Consider the following 21,865-nt stretch of genomic DNA (forward strand, 5'->3'; position numbering starts at 1 on the left):
CAAAACCGTATTTCAGGAAAGCTGTTTGTAATAGCTTTCCTTTCAGATGTGTTACTAAAAAGCTTTCTTCTGAAGCAATCGGTGCTTTTCCAATGTACAGTAGTTTTTCCGGTATGCAACTGCTTATACTGGAAAATGGTTTCTCTACAGGAATGGCATGTGATGAACAATATTTATTCCTGTAAATTGGGACCAGCTTTGGGATGAGGAAGAAATAAGACATGACAAGGAACCACCAGCAGGAACAGGCTGTGGGCCCATGCTCCCATATAACTCTGGGGGATCCATCCCTATGAGACACTTCTGATTATGAGCATACCTCTATATGAGGTATAGAATCAGCTCAGGGTTGCCCTTTCCTCCACTTGGTCCTAAGCAGTGGACTTCATGAAGACCTGTTTTCAAGGATTTTAAATATTATCCCCATTACTATATTGTAATTCAAGTCCAAATCCAGTTTGCCAACTTCCAGGCCTCTCTTGGATGTTCGAGGAACATAAATCAGGATTGCAGTTTCACCTTAAATTTCTTCAAACACAGATGCCATCAACAACCCTCAGCTGTGCAGACTACCACTGTTCCCTGGAGGAATTTCTCCATTTTCTAACTCAAGGTGGAGGGCTAAGCAGACCCAGATATGAAATGAATACATGGCTCTGCAAATCTGGAGATTCAGGGCAGGATGTTGATATCACTGCACTCAACCCTCCTGCTAGAATGGTTTAGATAGCTTATAAACTTCCTACCCACTCACTTCCTACCCTGCCTTGCTAGGCAAGCTATAATTTTTATTTTTAATGAAATCTCCTGAAGATGTCACCATATTGTTCTGTCAAATAGATCATGGGAAGGAGATGGTCAGAAGTATCATCCAAAGGGAGATTTCACAAGGATGAATCCTGTCATGCTTTGACCCAGTGACCTTTCTTGGCATAACGGCTTTTGCACCAGGTGACCCAGCCATCAGTGCAATGGGTGACTCATTACAGATTTGTGTGATTCATGCTTTTCTCCTTATTGAATTGCACCATCCATCCTGGGATGGGTGAATCAATTTGGCTTGGACAAGATGTGGAACCCATCAGTCCAGGTTTATCCATGCAGCTGCTTAAGAGAAAGTCTGGTTACTTTGTTAAACTTGGCCTTTAATAGGAAAAATTACATTGCTGGAGGCTAATTCAGCACTCAGCAGAAGCCAAGGAGTTTACGAACGTCAGTTTATTTTGTACCACTAGAGCCAGTAGGAAAACAGCTGAAGGGGAGCAGCAAAAGATTGTTTCTTCCTTTAAAATTTCACCTGTGTCTTTCCCCTGGCATGGAGTGATGAGGGAGGGAGCCAAGCAGCAAGGCTGAAACACAAACAGCAAACTTGGAACCTGGGTGTTAGTTTTGGATCTTGTCTAGAAATAACAGCCTGAGCACAGTGAGCTTCTTGTGGCACATTGCACAGTTCTGCAGGAGAGAAAGGAAAGGAATAAGTAAGTGACAAACATTACAGACAAGTGCTCTGTTGGACCAGGGTCAGAGGGCATGGGTTCAAATCTTGGTTTATTCCTAGGTACTGCCATATTTGTTGGTCAAAGAAGATATTGGAAGATTTACAGAAGGAGCACAACAGAACAATGCTGTCTCTGATTTCCCTGCTGAGCTGAGCTTCCTTTTCTCTTTGAGTTTCCTCTGGGCAACCAGCAGTTTCCATAAATTAAAGCGTTACATTGCCCTCCACCCAATTCCTTAAGTTTTTGACACTGTGCAGATTGATAGGGGTAATTAACTCTAGGCACTTTGACATGTGATGTTTGAATCACACCGTGATTGACAACAGAATTCCCTTGCTTGGGCTTCAATAGCTTTGGCACTACTACCAGGAGGTCAGGCATGAGTTTTTGTGACAGAGTTTTGGAAATTTCTGTACTTCAAGCCTTTGTGCTGTGAAAGAGCATCTTTCAATGTCCACGCAAGGCAATGCTAAAGCCATGGACATCTTGCTGTGTCCACACAACACTAGGAGAGCCCAGCAGCTCTGAGGGCCTACCTTGTCAGTCTTACTGCTACACCCTTCCTTGTTTACTTCTACTGATGTGTGGACTTCTTCTAATCACCATAATGGGTACCAGTACCCTGTGCACCAGTTACTGCAGAAGATGGGCTTGTCTGGAAACCTGCTGATGCACATCTAATTGTTTTGTGCTTAGATCATGTGTCCCTGGAGTCCAGCTGAATGGTGTGGCAGGGCAATTCCTGCGTTGGCACAGAAAAGCTCCAGCATTGGGGCCTTTCAGCCCTTACCTATGCTTTGATTAGTTATTGCTTCTGAACAGATCTCCCGCTTCTTCTAGTGTTGCATCATCGTCCCTTCCCCACGCTCCTTTCTAGATAATAACACGGCTGTCTGTTGGGAAAGCAATTGCATAAGTCCCTATTGCTCATTCTAAGTCATTGGATCTTGGGCTGAAGTGATTCACCCTCACAATACCCCGAGAAGGGAATCCAATGTCACTCTCTCCAATTTACTGATGGAGAATCTAAGGTGTGGAAAGGTGAAGGATTTGCTCAGGGTCAGGCAATGAGTCAGTCGCAAAGCTGGTGTCGGAGCGCCCAGCCCACCCCGGCTCCTCAGGCTTGCATCTGTCTAGACTTTTCCAAGCACCAGCTTTGATGCTGGTGTTACCACCATCTTCTACCATCAGCCTGGGAGCCTAGACATCTCCCCTCCCTTTGCCATTCGTGAGGAAATGTCCGTATCCTCAACTCGTAGCCAGAGGGGCTCAAATGCTGCAGACAGGAGAAATGTACCTGCCTACCTACCTGGAGAACATCACACCCCCTCATGCCTCTTGCTCCCCACTTGTCTCTCTCTTGTCTTATGGCCCTACCTCCACCACCAAGGAAGGAACAGCATCCAGGGCCCAGTCTAAATAAATCTCAATAAACCTACATCGCAGAACACAGCATCTGTACACTGGTGGTTCAACAAATGGCAAAACAGCCCACAGACCTTAGCTTAGGAACTGACAAAAGGGAAAAAAACCCAACATACAGCTTCATTTCTGGCTATGATGGCCTTGATACAAAGTCAGGGTGAAAAAGACAGAGTGGAGTACAGAGGAGAGGGGAGTACAGGAGGAAGCAAGGCAGAGGAGCGGCTGTGGAGCCTCCACGGCTTTGGTGATGCACAGCACGAGGGTGAGAGGAGAGATACAGAAATAAGGTTAAAAATTGGTGTCCTGAGTGCTGGTTTGCAAACCTCAGCTGCAGCAAGCATGCATGGGGCTGATGGAGTTCTTGCTGTAGTTCAGAGGACCCCATTGATACTGGCGATACTGGACCGGGCCTGAGAGCAAAGTGATGAGGAAAGTTTCCTGTCCCTGTAATTATGTATGGACCTGAGTATTTCCCTGCATTTGATTCCTCACACATTATTGCTTTCTTAACCACATTCCTGACTCTGCTCCTCGGGCTGGCTACAGTTTCTGTACAAAATAAAGGCTCATTCACCACTGCACTAATAAGCTTTGCTTCTTCAAGAGGAAAGTTGATGGTTAAATAAGGGGAGGAGGAAATCTGGGCATCTGTGACTTTGCAGAGGAGGCGGGGAAACAAATCCAGGAAAGGGGTCCCCTTCAGTCCTGCAAATTCAGCCTTGCTGCCTTGTGTCAAGCCCTGGTGAGTCAAGGATCCCAGGGAATTTTTACTACGCACTTAACAGAAACCAGATGCCACGAGTGGCGTGCGTCCTGTTAGTAGCCATCATCACAGATGGTATGGACTGAGACAGCTTTCATTCAGGCTGTCCCATAGAATTGGCCTAGGGTGATACAGGACGTTACTGAGGATGAAAAGGCAGCAAGGGTGGATTCCTGCAAGGCTCAGTGAGTCTGTGGGCTCCTTGTCAAGGTCCTATGAAGAGTATTGGCTCTGCACCGCGGAACTCTCATGGTTTTTCTTCACAGCTTTCATGGGAACTGGGCTGGAAATGCTCTCTTGAAGTCCTGGTAGGGGGAGACAAACTGTAACGACACACGGAAGTTTGGACCCAGATGCAGATTTTCACGGAGAGAGGTCTGGTCTTGCTTCGTGATACCAGCTTTAACTGCATAATTGCTGGAGTCAGGACGTGCCTTGGCCTCAGCCCACAGTACAGATGTGGGGGATCAAACCCTCCTAGCCCACGATTTTTCTGCAAAAGCACCCCTGAATCAGCATAGGAGCACTCATAGCTTTGCCACCCTACAGGAGCTTGGGAGGGAAAGAAAGCTGAAAACAGGGTACCATGCTGTCGTGGGTTTCAGCCCAGCCGGTAACAAAGGACCACGCAGCCCCTCGCTCACTCCTCCCGCCCCCCTCCGGTGGGATAGGGAGGAAAATCAGAGGGGAGAAAAAAAAAACCCCAAACAACAGGAACCTCGAGGGTTGAGATAAGGACAATTTACTGGGACAACACAAAAAGAGAAGTTACAACAACAACAACGATGCTAATAAAAGAATATACAAAACGAGTGATGCACAGTGCAACTGCTCACCACCCAGAACCCAACGCTCCACTACCTCCCCCACCACCTCCCCCACCAAAAGCCGAGAGACCCCCCCAGCCCGCTCCCCATTTATATACTGGGCATGATGTCACATGGTATGGAATAGCTCCTTGGCTACTTTAGGTCAGCTGTCCTGGCTGTGCCCCCTCCCAGGTGCCTGTAAAAATTAACTCTATCCCAGCTGAACCCAGGACACGTGCTCACACAAATGGGTTAAGACACTGCTCAGTCCATGCATTTAGCATTTAGCTCTCCAATTGAAGCTGTGGAGGGGCAGATATGCCCCTGTGTTTTAGGTGGTAAGTGATGAAAGCAGCAGAGTGTTGAGCAGGACATCCTTGCCATGTTTAATTTCTCCTTCTTCTGAAACTCCTGAATCTTTTGGTCACTTTTGCGAGCAATAAAGAAAATGAAGAAAACCACTCACTCTGTCTCATGCTGAAAAGGAAGGGAAAAAAAAAAAAAAAAAAGTTGGGTTTGAAGAGCGGGTGGAAGGGGTGTGGTTACCCAGGAGGTGTGGCAGGCATCACCAAACTTATTTATAAGCAAAGGCAGCTCTGCTGGGGAAGAAACCTTGCTTAGGTTTTGTCAGCTGCCGCTTTTTCCCTGATACTCCTTGAAGGGCACCTCTACTGTGATGGGGAGGCAAAAGGATGTTCTTGCTACTATTGAGAAGCACCTGAGGATCAGAAACAAATTAGTGCGGCAAGCACTGGCCGAGTGTCTGGGGACGCTGATCCTGGTGGTGAGTCTGTGCTGTGGTGTGGGGATGCTCTCTAACCCCTGGCTGGTGGGGGGGGGGAATCGCCCCAGTGAAGGGACTGCGCTGCTGCCAGAGTTTGCACTGGGAATGAGCCCAGCTCTGGTGCAACCTGCCACAAGAAGACTAGAGGAGAAGCCTCTACCCACACAAAAAAAATTCATGCAAGTTGGTTTAGGATGAACTTTGGGGTTGCTGCCAAAGGGTGGGCTCTACAGAGCTTGTTGGGTGTTTGGGGGCTTTTGTGTATCTGTGAAGTGCAGGGCGCAAAATGTCTCTGTGTAAGCAGCAAGTGTTTTGCTAGAGATCATGAAAAATTTCCTTTCTGTCTGCCCTGGAATATGTTCTTGGCACTGAAATACTTCAAGGGTTATCACCCCGGGAAGTGAAAGATTTTTCCTCACCTCGCTTTGTTTTCTTTGTGCATCCAATGGACAAGAAGTAGCCAGAATTTAAACTGTTGCAGTGTTTTTTTGTTGTCAGCTGCAGGTTCCCCAGAGTTTTATCAGTGGGGCTGCATGACACTGTGGCAGCCCGTGCTGGCAGCCGATCAGGAGCTTGCACTCACCGTGTGTGTGACAGCACTGAGCTGTCAGCTGACGTGTTTTTAAGTAAGTGGTGAATGGCAACAAAATTCTTCTGCCTGTTTTAGTGCTCAGTTTCCAAAGGGATGGGATATAAGGGCTAAAGCAGGGTAGATACCTGTGTAAGTGACTTAGTTTTCAGGTGTTCTGAGCGGCCCTGGCTTGCTTTGAAGTCAAAGGCAGATGTGAACAGCTAGGACAGTTGTGCATGAGGAGTGGGGAGCAAATGCCAGTGTAGCAAAACTGGGACAGGGATATCTGGATATCTGGCTTTGGGCATCTGCATCTGTAAATGCAGGACTGCCCAATGGGCCACAGGTTTGGTGTGTTGACATTGCTGCAGAAATGAGTTGGTGTTCACACAGTGAATACCTGCAGGTGAAAGTTCCTCTGAAGTGGTGTAAATCCAGAGCAATCCTATAGGTTTCACTGGAATGACTGTGGGTTTACACCTCTTTGTAACTGATGGCAGGACTGTTTGGGGGGAAATCTGATGATTGGAGGAGCTGAAAGCAGAGAAAGGCTTGATGAAGCTGCATGTGTGCCTGGGAAACAACACAAAAGGACTGACACACAATTTTATGCTTTCATAAAGAAGATTATTTTTTGTTAAGGAAGAGAGAGGGCTACAGAGTCTTGGGTGGCTGGATATGGAACTCTGCTAAGACCCTGTAAAATGCTACCACTCTTAAAAGAAAGCAGCTTCGCACAGTGCAATGGCTTTATCGTCAGAGTGACCCAGCTTTGGTGATTTGCCAACAAGTCTTGTTGATTTTTCAGGGAAGTGTTACTTGGAATTAAGGTAGGCAGAAGCTGATAGGAAAGTGATTAATGGGTAGAAAGTTGCTGTTCATGAATCACTGACGTTGCTGGAGTTAGTCTCAGGATTGAAGCAAGGTAAGATTTGCAAGGTGGAATAATGTCTCCTGCTAGCCAAGTTAATATTGCTGAAAAAAAAAGCAAACCTTTAGCCACGTGGATATGAGCTTTCAGAAGGGCTCATGATCCAAAACAAGTTATTTATTCTTCTGACTGTATTAGTTGGCACAACAGAGACTGCTTTTCCCTACAGCCTTGCCTCTCCGTGGCAGAGAGGAGATGCAATGTGCTCAGAGCCTGAGGAAGGGTTTGGTCCAAAATCATAACCAGCCTCCAAATCATAACCAGCATCAGCCAGGCTGGATGATGCACTGACAAAAGTGGGTAACACATGCCTTGTCCTCAGGAGCACCACACCTGCTGTATTTTAAAGTGTCTGTGTAAGTGTGCAGGCAGATCCCTCACCTTGTTCAGGGATTCCTGAGCTGGTGTCTGAGGGCAAAGAATATGCTGGGTTTAGTGACACACTCAACTCCATCTCGTAGGTCTTTGTAAAAGTCACCTAGGATCTCCTGCAGCAGCTCTGCAGTGGATGGAGGGTTGCGGGTACTCTGTGTCCATGTGGGAGAAGATGGGGTGGGCTGGTGGGAGAAATAGGAAAGTCCCAAACACAGTAAATGCTCCCAGGTTGTCAGCAGTCTAAAACAGGGTACACAGAGAAGGAAATGAGTTCCAGGGCAGCAAGCCTGAAATATCAGTCTGCTGGGCATCAATCTCTTTCTGCCTTGGAGCTGTCCCAGTCTATTCTTAATGAAGTGACACTCACAGGTTTTATTTATTTTACTAAAAATTTTTTTTTTCTCCCTACCACCTGGATTCCTTTGCATCTTTTTATTATATCACCTGCCTGAAATAAAGGGCCCTGAAGACGACTTTCTTCCCCTTTCAGGTGGCCTGGGTAGTAATTTGAATTGGATAGTCCCAGCAGAAAGATTGTCATTCTGTACCTTGCAAAAGTCCCTGCTGCCCACCCTGCCAGCAGGCTGAGCTGGGTGTGTATGTATTTAGCTGCATTTGAGCCCAGTAAATATCTGTTATGGGCTTCAGACAATAAAATACCTGAGGAAAGACCTGGGATCCATGAAATTGTCTTTGTGGGGGATGGAGTTGACTGAACACAAATATGTGTAGAACAGCATAGTATTAGGGATGGATTTAAGGTTTGATACCATTCACACTGAAATCATATTCCTGAGCTCCAAGGGAGGGAGACTGTTTAAAGTTTGCAGCTTAATTTAAATTTCACTGTGTAATGTAAAACTTGTCCCACTGTGGATATTGGCATGGCTTCAGCTTCTTCCCTCCTCCCTTTCACTTGCATAATGACTGCAGTGCTCTCAAACTCTTCTAAAGCAAAGTTATTTCAGACCCCCGCAAAGTCTCTTTGACTGTGAGAATTAACCTAGCACTTGATTTTATTTTTCTTATTTTTTTAAGGAGATTGTAAAGGTAGCAAACATTAAAAGAAAATAGTGCCTCTTTTTTATGAGATAAGAAAAATAATCCAACTAAAGCAGCCAAGACCTGAATAGTGCAAAGGCGAGGTGCTCTCTGCTTGCAAGCTGTGTTTGCTGTGTACAGCACCTTGCACAATGTGGGTTTAGTCTGTGAGTACTGTCCTTACTGTTACAAAAATAGTAATGATGATTCTACCTTTCCTTTGATAGTTGACTCCCCGCTCCCCCCCCTTCAAAATGCACTTTCCAAGTGGCACTTTAGGTTTGAACTTTATACCCATGTTGGAAGCACTGCTTGATGGCAATAGTTAAGCAATGAAAATGCTGAAGGCATTTTCCAAGTTGCTTGCTGTTTGTGTTATTACTGTAGCAACTCACTAAAGCCAGACTTCCAGTGGCAGGCCTCCGTGCCTCCCTTAAAGGCTTGATCTGTTTGCCTTGCTCTGCTGGCTGTAAATACCAAAGCTGGCTCTGTTTGGTTTTTACATTTGCAGGAGAAGTAACTTGATGTTTATAATTGATTTCCAAGTTGGACTAACTGTGATTCACTGCTATTGAGGCACAAAGAAAGAACAGAATTATTCCTAATTGCTTTTCAATCAGGACTGCCTTGACTTTGTGGCCAGGTGGTAGCTTTTTGGGGTATGAGCGTGCTGCAGACCACAAAAACCAAAATAGCAAAGTGGTTGGGATGATCAAGGCAAAGGAAGCTTCATTTAACTGTTGGTGGTGCAGAGCTTAAAGTCGCTGATGATCCCACAGCCATCCAGGGCAGCATGGCAGTTCCCACAGTCGCTGTTTGATTTGTGCTGATTTTCTTGAACCCAGCTTGTCACATTTGGAGAATGTGTTTGGTTTTTTGCTGTTTTTTTTTTTTTTTTAAATTTCTAAAATTTCTTTTCTTTGTTAATGCTTTGCTAGCCTTTAAAAGGGACTGGAAATCTTTGCTGTAAGCATGTTGAGTGCTGCTGCTTCTTCCCTGCAAAGGGTCTGTGCTGCTGGGTGTGGAGGCGTGGGAAATGGCAGTGCACTGCTCTCCCTCACCTTTTCCACTAGAAGAGGTTCAAGCTCTTCATTAACTGTTCAAAACTGTCCCTCCTTGCTGTCCTTATACAGGAGCAGGGAGGTTTCTCCTTCCTACAAACAGGACAGTTCAGGCACCAAGACACCCTTGGCGGGGAGGCAGCTTTTCTCCAGGAGTGCCCAACCCTGTGACCAAAACCCCACCAGAAGTATGGATCTTTCTAAGAGCTAAAGCCTCCTGATCTGCGGGATACCAGGGATATCAGAATAAGTATTTTTGCTTCCATGTGTGTGGGAGCAAGTTAAATAGAGAATTTCCTCTCTAATGCCCAACTGCGCTGCTGACAGTTGCTCAGGTTTCTTGTGCTGAGTGCCAATCATCTCTCCAGCTTTGTGCAGCGTTGCTGTACCATGTGATGTATGTGTGGCACAACTTTCCTTAGACCCTCTTATCTCTCGAGTCCTGCAGTCCTGCCTGGCTCTGGGACAGCGTGTGGTGGGGAAAGAGCCATAAATTGACAGACCATCTGCCACTGCCCTTCCCCGTAGGACTGCTTCTGTCCAGGCTGGCTCCAGCTGTGCTGGAAAAAAAGCCAGACCATGGGGTCTAATGTTTCTCCTTGCTTTGCAAATTGTAAGTGATGACCAGTCTGATTGTTCGAGAGATATTTTGAGGAAAGGCAAAAATGACAGTGCTCCTTGCACTGTTTTCGTGGCTGGTGGTCGTGCTGGCTGCATGGGCCATGGAGTTGAGAAAGATCTCTGCATGCTGCTTGAGCAGAAACAGCAATGGGGATGGATCTGTCTTCAGATCTACCCAGCTGTGTCCTGCTCCTTGGGGAGGGCAGCAAGAGGCTGTGGGGGAGACTTACAGTGCCTTTAACCTCTTCTTGCTTTGAGCTGCAGAGAAGGAGTTGGGAGGTTGTTTTGAACTGGCTGAAAGTGGTAAAGTGATAGTCCTCTGTTCCCTCCCTCCCTCCACCAGCCTCCTCCCTTGAAGGGACTGTTGGATAGTCTTAAGTTTCACTGAGATATGAAAAGAGGTGTCCCTTTGTGTGTCTAATGCTTAAAATCTTCCATCAGAATCTCGGGGTCTCTTCCTTCAGAGCAGACACATGGTTTGATGGCTCTTCTGGCATCCTCCCCACTAACCAGAGGGCAGCAAGGGCTGAGCAGCCCTTCCCATCAACTGAAGTGATTAGGGTAGATTTACAGCAGGCTCCTTGCCTAATCTCTGGTTTATTTGCTGGCTGAAGAGGAAAGTTGTAATTCAGGTAATAACACTCCTCATGGGCTATGCCAGCAAAACTTTCCCATCTTGATTTAGTGATCAGTCTGTCTGAAGTCTAACAGCAAATGCACCCAGGCCTTTTGTGTTGTACCTGAAGGCACGAAAAAGCACCGGCAAAGAAAAGAGAAAGCAAGAAAGGGAAGAAACCTGGCTGTTGTGCAGGGGAGTGCTGAACACTACCTTCCTCCTGAGCTCATGTACGGAGCTGCTTTTCACAAGCTCTGCCTATAAACTCAAATTTTTATTGTCCTCCAAGGTCCTTTCCTACTAGCCTTGACTGGCTCTGGGGCTTTCTTGTGTCTAGCCATTGAGACAGGGTGTTTTTACCTTGGGTGACAAAGCCAAATGGCCATTCTCCAAACATGCCCCGGACACAGGGAGTTTAATGTTTCCCTGAGTATGAAGTTTCACCTAGTGACTTCCTACCTTTTTCTGGTTTTGCTCCTGCTGCTTCAGGCTGTCCCCTCCCTTGTACAGGTTCTGGAGTTTGTCAGCCCCTCCACTGTTGAACCAGTTCAGCTCACGGATCCTGCGGAACATGGATTTTGTTGTCTTTCACGGTGCAGGGAGTTGGATCAGCTCATGAGGAATGAGAAGCCTCTCTGTTGGCAAGGAAAACCATTAGATCTACTAGAGCCAGTAAGATGAAATTAGGGAGCAGGCTTCCATTAACCTGGTTAATGGGTGCATTGACCTCAATTTGTAGGAGAGTAGCTTTAATACATCAGAGTAATGCTTTGTTGCAATCATTTTATTAGCACTTTAAAACTGCTTTTGAACTTGGCTAGTGGATTATGGGGGTATAACAATTGACTGCTGCACCCACTGCCATGTGAGGTGCTAACCTGGGTTTCTGTTGGCTGGGCTGTTCTTCCAAGTGTTTTTTGTTGTTGTTGGGGGTTTTTTTGTGTGTGTTTTTTTTTTTTTTTTTTTAAACAAAAAGGGTGTTGGAGGCAGGTTATTAAAATCAAGAGAATGAGGGGTCATGTCCCCCTTGGGTGTGCACCACTGTCTCCTCACCATGGTGGTATAATATTGCCTAAGGACTCTTACAACCATTGCATGGACTTCAGAGCCACTGGGATAAATGCTGAATTGCTTTTACTTGACCTTCCTTGCCTTTTCAACTCAAGCTAGCTGCTTCTAAACACTTCTCTGCAAGCATTGGGAAAGGAAGACTTAAAAAAATGGATCCTGAGGGTCTCCTGTCTCATATGGCCTGGGAAAAGGAATTGGAAGGAAAAGTAGCAAATGGCAGAAGTCAAAATGGTGTGATTAAAAACTGTAATAGCCACACTCACAACAAAACTGTGTAATGTCAAGCCACTTGCCCTAAAAGCGTGGGCGACCATGATTTGAACTGGTTCCTAGAAGTCAAGTGCCATGGATGGATGTCATGCATGCGAATAAGTTCATGCTTAGTGGATTCCACTGGTGCAGGATGGAATTGCATATCAAGGTTCAAACCTGTCCCTAAATATCACCTTACTCTCTTTACCTGCTAAAGTTTTCTACAGTTATGCTGAATTAAGCCACCTAGTGCTCAGGGCTCATCTGATAAATAATTGTAATGCTCCTGTGGGGTGGCTCCACATGGGCCATAGACTCTCTGCTGAGGAAAAGTTGGAGAGCTATTGCCAGGTGTAGGATGGGGGGGAGGAGGATGGGGAATAACCTCTTGAGAAATGGCAGACCTGGCATTCCTCCAGGTTAAGGCAAGAGCTTTGTGGGTGAACAGGGAGGTGGAGTGGGGAAAACTTTACTTTGTGGTTTCTGCAACCAAAAGGTATGTGGCTAACGAGCCAACCACCATCCACTTGCAGAACTGCCAGTTCTTTCAGAGTGAATAACACAAATACCTTAATCACTAGGAAGAACTTTGGGTCAACCTTACCAAATTCAGATGCAGCTTTTTGTGGGCTCATCCCCTCCCTGGTCAGACTGATGTGCTGCGTGGCCTTAGAGAGGCAAACACCATGGCCAAGTAGTCTCTCCAAACCGCTGTCTAAAGCGTGCTGGGGAGCATCTGGGGTAAGGGAAGGAACAGATGTCGCCCTGGTCATTAGCCAGTATTTATTTGCTCAGTTGGAGCTATGCTTCCCTCAGTGGTTTGGGCATAGCTGGGAATGATGGGTCTGCCGCACAATAAACAAGACTCATCTTTTCTGCCTTTGCCTGGGCGTCTTCTCTGCCATGGTTTCCCAGCTGGGCAGCTTAACGTTAGGACACTGAAGGGGCTGTTCTGACTGCACTCAGTAGAGAGCAGTGCTGGCCATCCCTCTCATTAACTAACAAGTTCTGCAGGTTCCTTTGTTTTTTCTACACAAGGTCCTGTGTTGGGGACCTGGCTTCTTGTCAAGAGGCACCTGTGTACAGTGTCCACCTCCATGAGTCAGCCTGCAGCCTACATGGCTGCTCCTTTCCCAGCAGGCTGAGTGCAGTGTTTGCTTTGTTAGTAATTCATCAGTTGTCAAGGGGATGGGAGGGGATGAGTTAAGTGTGTTTTGGCTTTGCTGCTGGTCCGGATTTTGTGTTGCTCAATGGGAATGTCCAGTATTGGCAGGAGAGGTGAAGACAGCTACCCTTGCTGCCTATTTGGAGGCTTATCCCCTAGGAACAGGTACTGCCTCTGCAGGAATTGAGTAATTCTGGGCTGATGGAGTTCACAGAAGCAGAAATTCTTGGGTGTGTAGATATGGGTATGTGGTCAGAAGAAATAAGGCAAGCCTTGATCCCTAGATTCAAGGATCTTGGAAGCAAGCTGTAATTCCTGTCCTAGTTTAAGGATGCTCTCAGTATCTGCTGATGTGATAATCTCTGGTATACACCAAGAATCAATTCAGGTGGAGTCAGTGGAAGATACAAGCATACAGATGATGAGGATTAGGGCTCCTTAAATTACATGGTGGATAGTGGAAAGACTTGGCAAGGCAGAAAACCTCCAGCTGGATGAGTGATAAACTGAACTGCCAGGGGAAACTGGTTTCGGTTGTTAAGGGCAAGCATAGGAAGGATGGCTTTTGGATGTGTTTGGGAAGAGAAGTATCACCCATTTGGAGCAAATGTCTCTGAGCAAGAGCGTATGCCTCCCTTAGATACTAGGAAACACCCTTTACCATATGACAGAAACAGCTTTTCTGCCCCAAAGTGCTTGGTGCATCCCTCATCTTGGACAGAAGGCCAAGCCTCTGGCTGTGCTGGTGGCCAGCTCTCTGTGGCATATGGACTTTTCTTGGTGGTGCCTGTGCCATGTTGGTGTTGCAGAGACAGGCTAGCTGTGTTGCTCTGATAATTCCTTACATAGGAAGGATAAGGGTGGTTTGGGATGGTGTGGGCCATGCTCAGAGTGCCCACAGCAGAGACTGTACCTAGGGGCCCGGACAAGTGCAGATACCTCAGCTCAAGGAGAGATCCCCAGTCCCTCACTGTCAGCCAGTGCCACCTGAAACATGACTTCATGAATATCAGGCTGAATTTGGCCTTCTTCAGTCATGTCTGTATTTCCAGGCATTAGCAAAATCGACCCCTGCCAATGTATGTGCTCCTGTGTCAAACAATTATTAGCCTTTTTTAACAATAAGGTACACAGATCCCTCATCTGAACAGTTGCACTGTAAATACCTTGGTCCAGGATGCTATCTGGCTGATTCTTCTCACCTACCACCTTAAAATTAGGTGGTTGGACAAAGACTTCCAGCCTCCTGTGGTCCAATCTTGCTTTTGATTGTGGCCCTGGTTTCAGTTCCCCCTGTCAGGAGATAGGCTTGTCCTGTGTCCTTTCTCCTTCCCTGCTGTGCCTAGAGATAGTGCCTAGATCCTTTGACCAAAGGTTGAAGCTTCGAAGGCTTTGGGTCATGGGTGGACTGTGATAGTGCATGCAGGTGTGAGAGGAGCAGATGCAGGCATTGGTCAGCAACTGGCCCTGATGTGAAACAGAGTGTAATTTCAATTCCTTCTCCTCCTAGCTGTTTGGCTGTGGCTCCCTTGCGCAGATCGTGCTCAGCAGAGGTACTCATGGAGGTTTCCTGACTGTCAACCTGGCCTTCGGCTTTGCTGTAATGCTCGGCATTTTGATCTCAGGACAGATATCAGGTATGTTGTGCCTCTGTGTGGGCTGGATTTCACTTGTGACAATTACTGTGTAGGCCTAGATGGCTGTACTTTTTCTGTGTGGCACTGGTCTGGAAACCAGTGTCCCTTGGCTCATGTCTGGGACCCAAATTCTGCCTGTAAAAGTACACTAACCACCAACCTCTCTGCAGGTGGACACCTGAACCCAGCTGTCACTTTTGCCATGTGCTTCTTGGCCCGGGAGCCCTGGATCAAGCTACCAATTTATGCCCTAGCACAAACCCTGGGGGCTTTCCTTGGAGCTGGCATAGTCTTTGGGCTGTACTATGGTAAGTGCAGAAACCTTGTGTGTTTGTTGGGGTGAGACTACTGCTCTTCATGACTCACTGCAGGGAGGCTGGTTTCCAGATCAGAGAGAAGCATTTTTTTTTGCAGAGCAGAGATCTGAGAAACCTCCTTACTGTTTTTCTGGGAGGGCTTTCCTGTTCTCATGATGATGGGTTCAAGCCTCCTCAAATCAATCTGAAGGCCAACCAGCACTGTCAATTGGCAAGCCTTTGTCCTTGAGTAATGATCACTGGACCACTGGATGGCCCCTCTATCTACTGTCTGGGCTAAAACAGATCTTTCAGAAAAGCCAGTGAAACACTACTAGTGATGGAGATTTTACACCTGTGCACTGTTCCAGAGCCATTTTAACCTTCTTGGTTTAAAAAAAAAATAGACTTCACCATGGATGTCTTCTGCATTTTCTTGGGTTATCTTCCAGACAATGGGACTTCAGCAGCTTTTGCTGTCCTTATGAGTGATTCTATACCTCGGAAAGCATCCTAGAAATCCAGTTCCTCATGCATCTATTCCTCCTGAGTGGTGTTCCTCATCACAAGGCAATATTTAGTGGGCAAGAATTGACTGTTTGTGTTGGAAATTGCTCTTCCTCAAATATCAAGGGTGACATTTTAACTCAGACTTTGCCTCCTGATGTCTGTTTCTGGCAATAGGAGCAGTGTTTCCTGTAGCTGAGCAGAACATTTGGGTCACTAGCTTTTACCTGAAGGGAGGAAACTGCCACCCCAGCACCAGCACCAACAGCTTTTCTCTTTAGAAAGAAGCAGGGGGAACTACTTTTATCTCTGTAAACATCAGGACTCCAGTTCAACACCAGTTACCTTTGTAGTTGGTGGGCTGAAATCTCCTCTTCAGAAGAGAGTTAATCCCATCTTGGCTGCCTAAACTATGGAAGAGCGACTTTCAGAAAGTATCTGTTTTTCTCTCCACTGACCATGGATGCAATCTAGATAGCCCACTTAGGTTAGTTATCCAGCTTCTACATAGTTGTAGGCAAGGGGCTGACTGCTCTACAAGACAGCCCTGAGACTGTATTGTGTAATCCTGTTTACATTACAAATTGTGTAATTGTGTATTGACTTAGAGGAAAGTGCAAGATCAGCCCTAATCTTGTTTGCTGCAGGTCAGATTCATAGCAATATCTCATGTCTTGACACCAAGACAGATACCATAGGCAAGTGAGTACCTTTGGGAGAGATTTGGAGTCGCCTTAGTATTTACTTTTTGGCTCTAACTCTTTCCTGGTGCCTGGCAAACAAGAAATACTAGGAACAGGGACTTAGGCCATCTGCATCCGAGCCTGACTGGTAAAATGCTGTGGTAGATCACACCCTAAGTTTTCCAAATGAGTGTTTTCTCTACAGCAAATGGGTTTGCAACACATAGCAATGGAGTGGTCAGGGAATTCTACCTCAATATTCACGGCTCTGTGGAGCATACATTTTAGTCATCTTCCAAGAAGAGTCCTCTCTCTGACGTGTGTCGGAAAATGACTGACCACTCTATCTTTCTTCCCCTCCCCCTCCAGATGCCATCTGGGCTTTTGGCAGTAACCAGCTCTATGTAACAGGACAGAATGGCACTGCTGGTATCTTTGCCACCTACCCATCTCAGCATCTGAACACTGTGAATGGATTCTTTGACCAGGTAAGAGTGTGCTGGGAGTATGAAGGTGCATTTCAAGAAGAATCTTTTGGGGTGGTTTTAGGCCTCTCCTTTAGTTAAAGAATGAATTGCAATTTAAAGAGAAGATATCCAGGAAGGTTTTTAGAGCTGACACAGGTATCTCACTAGCCCATAGGAAGAGCAGACACAGAAAGGACCCTTACAGACAGAAGGCTTGTGTTAAGGGGATTAACCAGTGGTATAACACTAGCCAGGACACCAGTGAAAAGGACACCACCTGCTCTCAGCCCCTGAAGAGCCATAGCATGAGGAAGGATGGCTCTTCCTCACTCCCACTGTACTACTGTGGCTGTTGCACAACCTAGAGGTCAACTGGGTGTGGGGTGGTGATTCGTGTTGGAGGTGACTCTCTCCTCCTTGAAGTTGCCATCAACCACAAAGGGACAGCAGCTACCCAGTTGTGGCACATTGGAAGCAGGTTCAGGAAGATGGCTTCAGCTTTTCTGGATGCTCAAACAGTTATTCATAGCTCTTCTGTGGGTAGGGAAAAAGGTGTGGGCCTGATTGAGCCTGTGGGCTGCCAGGAGGAACATGTTCCACTCTCCCATTCCCGTGGGTGCGCAGGCTACTGTGGTCTGATAATGCGACCACAGTGCAGTTCTTCCAGTTTAGAAAATAAGCCCTAAATGCATGGGACTTCAGAGGAGCTAAATAACTTGGTTAAAAGATTAATCTGGATTAAATTCTTCTTTTTCTTCCTCCTCCCTCCCAGTTCATTGGCACTGCCTCCCTGATTGTTTGTGTCTTGGCTATTGTCGATCCCTACAACAACCCTGTCCCAACAGGGCTGGAGGCTTTCACAGTGGGCTTTGTTGTCCTTGTTATTGGAACCTCCATGGGCTTCAACTCTGGCTATGCTGTCAACCCTGCCAGAGACTTTGGGCCTCGTCTCTTCACAGCCATTGCTGGCTGGGGCACTGAAGTGTTCTGGTAAGTGCTTGCCAATGAAAATCTTGTGCATCAAGGGGAAAAAATTAAGAGTCCCAATCGGTGGTACCTCTGGCACTATAAAGAGTCTTAGTGCCCATGAGGTATCTTCGGATTGTATAAATGTGTTTAAAAGACACTGTTTGCTCTGCTCTGACTTCTTAAAAAAATCATAGAAGCTGGGCAGTTTCCAGTGGTGAGAGCAAATGACCTAACTTTGCTATCAAGGAGGAAATTTAGGAGCATCCATGAGAAGTTCAGGTGCAGCTTGAACATGAGCCTCTCATCATTTTTTTTGGTGGTAGAAAATGGAGGCTGTTTGTTATACTTGGATTTTGTTGTTGCTGGAGACAATGAAAATAACCACGAGCAATAAAGTCTACGTGATGTCAGGGGCTGCTTTCCTGCAGGCAAGGGGAGGGAAGTGAAGGTTCCTCTTTCAGGCACTGCAACTACTTCTCTCCTTCCTTGGTGGAGAGACAGTCTTGGAAATCCTGAAAGTAGCTATTCTGAATTGCTGGCCACCTGAACTTGCAGTGGGGGGCAATATCTGCCTTGGAAATTGCTGTGGACATGCAGGTACTATTTTCTTTTGCAAGTCAGTGGTGGTGTTTGGAGATGACCAGATCTTGCATTGTTGCAGATCCAAACATGAACATCCTAATGCTTAGGCTGCAGTTCTTACCTTGTGTACTTTCTTTTTGTTTTCCAGGACTGGTAAGCAGTGGTGGTGGGTTCCAGTCGTTGCTCCTTTCCTTGGGGCTGTTGCGGGAGTGATGGTCTATCAGCTCATGATTGGATGTCATGATGAGCCTTCTCCACCTGCCTCTGAGCAGGAAACTGTCAAGCTGGCTAACGTGAAGCACAAGGAAAGGGTCTGAGGAAGCTGCCACCCAGATCTGGCAGACACTCATTACTCAGGACTGCAGTTGGCAAAGAGGAGGAAGGAGTTAAGAAGAGCTTCAAGAACAACAGGAAGAGTTTTTTTTCCTGTCTTGAGATATTCTAGCTTTTTTTTTTTTTTTTTTCTTGTGTGTGTGTATCCCTGATGCATTTGCTTTAGGCATTTTCCTGTGAGCCTTTCCCCAAATGCACTATCATGTAATCTTTCCCTAGTAGAAGGGTGTGGAGGACTGTAGGAGTCAGGAGAGAAGGGGGCATTGCTGTCCAACACCTCCAACATGGGCTGGGTGTTCAGGAATCTGGAGCTCTTTTGGGCTGTGTTGCTAGCCTTGCCTGTGAGGTTGGCAAACTGCTTCCCTCCGAACCTGTGTCCCAATCCGTAGAGTGGGGATCATGCAAAACTTAAATTGTTTTGCTAACATGGATTGGGAGCTCCTACATCCCAGAAAAAATTTGCCTGTGATTTTACTGTGGATCAAATTCATGCTTGGTGTTGCTCTTAAGTCAGTAACTTGGCACCAGGAATGAACTTGTCTAAAGGATTTTTATTGGCCAAACTTTTTATATCTCCCATGAGTTCCTAGAACATCATATCAATCAGGTGATCCATAATGTCACAGCAGAGAGTGAGAATGCACTGGATTTTAATTTAATATTATGGCAAAGTGTTTACAAACCACTACGTCCTGGTGTTTTAATCATTAGATTATTCTAATCTAATAAATAATTTTAATATTGCCAACTCCTAGAAGATAACACATAGAAAATCCGTGTTTTAGGCAGGGGCTAACCTGGAAAGCAACTTTGCTCCCTGTAGCAACCCTTCTAATTAATCAGCTTTGTATATAAACTGCAAGCAGCTAATCGCCAAGTTCCACTGCAAACACCATTGAGTGTTGCTAAAGTTGTGTGTGTTCATGTAAATTTCACAATAGTGTGTTTTTTTTTAAAAAAATAGATTTATATATAAATATACTCCTTAAAGCTGTTACTAAATACCAGGGTTGGGATGAGTTCATTTAAAGATGTGTGGGAACTGCCTGTTCTCTGACAGCTTTGAGATACTGTTGGATTTTCCCAAGGTGGCCTTAGATAATGGCATTGTGTTGTTGGAACATCTTTTCTACCTTGCAGAATTACTGGGGTATCCCTGGTACTCACAGCTGAGGGACTGAGATCAGGCACCTCCTGTAGTAGCAGTGCTCGCATCTTAGGGGATCTCTGGCTCTCCCAATGCTTTATTATTACAGTGTGTTTGAAACAAGTAGTATCGGTTGTGAAAGGATTTGTAAGTTCCATGCATTAGAGAAACTCTTTCAAAGCCTGTTTCTTTAAGGTGTGAATTCCTTGAAACATGTAACTTTGTATACATTTCCAGTCACTAGAATGATATATTCTTTTTTTTCCTTTTTAAAAAATAAAATGTTGATACCCACACTGTAAAATGCTACTGTTGGTTGTATTTTTAAGCAGCTGTCAGTAAACTTTACCATGGAAAGGAAGTCATCTATAGCAATAGCTTCCTCAAGCCCTTTTCCTCTTCAGCCTGTAGGAGCAAAAGGGAATTAACCCTTTCAGGGAATACATCTACATGCTCCATTTGTGTTTTATTCCTTTCCCTTTTGGAATGGGCTTTTGGGACAGGTGGGAGGAGATTAGGAGCCTGTACTTAGTACAAAGGCCAAGGTATGCACTGGGAGGTGGTGTGGTCCTGCTGTCAGGCATCTTATTCTTAAGGCAAAAGAACAAAGAGGTCAGCATTTGTCCCTTGCCCTTTGTACCATTTAAATTCTCTTACTATTCTTTCAGTTAACATAGTTCTTCTGAGTATGCAATCCTACTCTGCATTCACTGTACTGTCCAGCATCACCTGGCATATTTCACTTGTCACTTTTTATTAGCTATGCCATGCAAGGAAAAGTATTACAGACCTGAACCCAATGCTCACAGAATTACACAAACAGCTTTCTTCCAGCTTGTGTCCTCTGTAAATGCAATTATTGTTGCTCTTTGGCTGATTTGTGTACTGCTGTATTTTTCCTGTATTAATTGTAGTGCCTTAAAATAACTCATAACTTCCCATATGGTGCCATACTGAACAATTCAGTGAAGTCTGGATGAATGTGGTTTCCTGCAATTCACCAACTAGAAATCAAATAGTTTTTGGCAAGAAAATTGCCACGTTTGTTTGGTATGCTCTATCTGTGGTCAGCATGCTGCTTTATTCCATTTCTATCTTGAGAGTTTATCCCTCAAAATCTCTGTAGAAGTCTGGCATATTACTGTGATATGGCTGCAGGGGTCAATTCCCATTTCCTTTCAGGACTGTTAGTCATTTTTCTACTCTTCCACCACATTGTTTCTTCAACTGACTTGATCAATATATTAAAATTCTAACTAGAGACCTTATGACTTTTGATTCAAGGTGTGGGGTTTTGTGGGTTTTTTTGGTTGTTTTTTTTTTTTTTTTTTTTTTTTTTTGGGGGGGGGGGGTTGGTTTTTTTTTTTTTTTTTTGGTACTTTAGCTCCCACTTTCCTCCTGCTTCCACCTGGCATGTAGTAATTGCCTTTTTCTATAGCCTTGCCTTACTTTACCTCAATGGTGTACGTTATTACCCTTATTAAAACTGCAATAAAATACCATACCAGTTTCAGGTTAAATTTGTCTTAACCATATGCCCACTGTGTAAAGCTTTGGCTTTTCTGGGATCTGTTGGAGAAGCGCCAAGCACTGCTGAGTAGATCCATTACCATGTGGAAAGGTGCAGTCAGAGGGGGAGCTGTGGAGAACTCAGCTTCACCTTCCAGAAAGCTCTGGCCATACGAGACATGATTAGGGCAGCTCTTTGCTAACCATGTAAGGAAGGCAGTCTACAGGACAGTTTCATATGCCAGATTTCAAGACCTTTGGAAGTGTTATTAAAGTGTGGGGAGGCAAAGATGGAGTTAACTGCAGATGGCATTTTCCCTGGCAGCAGGCACCCTTAAATTGCTGCAAGTTGTGGTTCTGTTTGTTTTCAATTTAACTGCCCTGAAAGAGCTTCTGGGCGTTATTCATCTGGCAGGCCCATGCAAACTAAAAGATTTTTTTTTTTTTTTTTCTCCATACCTAAATTTAAAAGGCAATGAATCATCTTGTATTTAATGCCTTGCTTTTGGAATCACTGGAAAGGTAAGACTCATCTGGCCAAATATAGTAATCCGGGTTTTAGGTCAGATGAACTCCAGCTGACAAACTATTGAAATATACTTACTCTGTAGGAAGAAGTAAATCTACAATTTAAACTATTCATGCTTGACAGAGAGAGTAATTTGTCACTGGAACAAAATGTTAAAAGGTGTTGTGGATTCTCTATTGTGTGACATTTTCAAATTAAGACTGGCTGTCTTGCAAACAGGTC

General features: G+C 45.4%; 1 protein-coding gene across 1 annotated transcript; it reads left to right on the plus strand.

The window, feature by feature from the left end:
- Nucleotides 1–5,028: 5,028 nt before the first annotated feature.
- On the plus strand, nt 5,029–20,873 carry AQP3 (aquaporin 3 (Gill blood group)). Its single transcript, XM_030005166.2, has 6 exons — nt 5,029–5,280; nt 14,495–14,621; nt 14,792–14,929; nt 16,477–16,595; nt 17,347–17,564; nt 18,274–20,873. The coding sequence occupies exons 1-6, from the start codon at nt 5,173–5,175 to the stop codon at nt 18,440–18,442; spliced, it is 879 nt and encodes a 292-aa protein (XP_029861026.1). The 5' UTR covers nt 5,029–5,172; the 3' UTR covers nt 18,443–20,873.
- The last annotated feature ends 992 nt before the right edge of the window (nt 20,874–21,865 follow it).

Source organism: Aquila chrysaetos, chromosome Z (assembly GCF_900496995.4).
Source record: "Aquila chrysaetos chrysaetos chromosome Z, bAquChr1.4, whole genome shotgun sequence".
Lineage (NCBI taxonomy): Eukaryota > Metazoa > Chordata > Aves > Accipitriformes > Accipitridae > Aquila > Aquila chrysaetos.

Coding starts and splice junctions, on each gene's coding strand:
- AQP3 (XM_030005166.2), top strand. CDS start 5,173: ATGGGGAGGCAAAAGGATGTTCTTGCTACTATTGAGAAGCACCTGAGG. Junction 5,281..14,494: donor TGGGGACGCTGATCCTGGTG/GTGAGTCTGTGC, acceptor TTCTCCTCCTAG/CTGTTTGGCTGTGGCTCCCT. Junction 14,930..16,476: donor AGTCTTTGGGCTGTACTATG/GTAAGTGCAGAA, acceptor CTCCCCCTCCAG/ATGCCATCTGGGCTTTTGGC.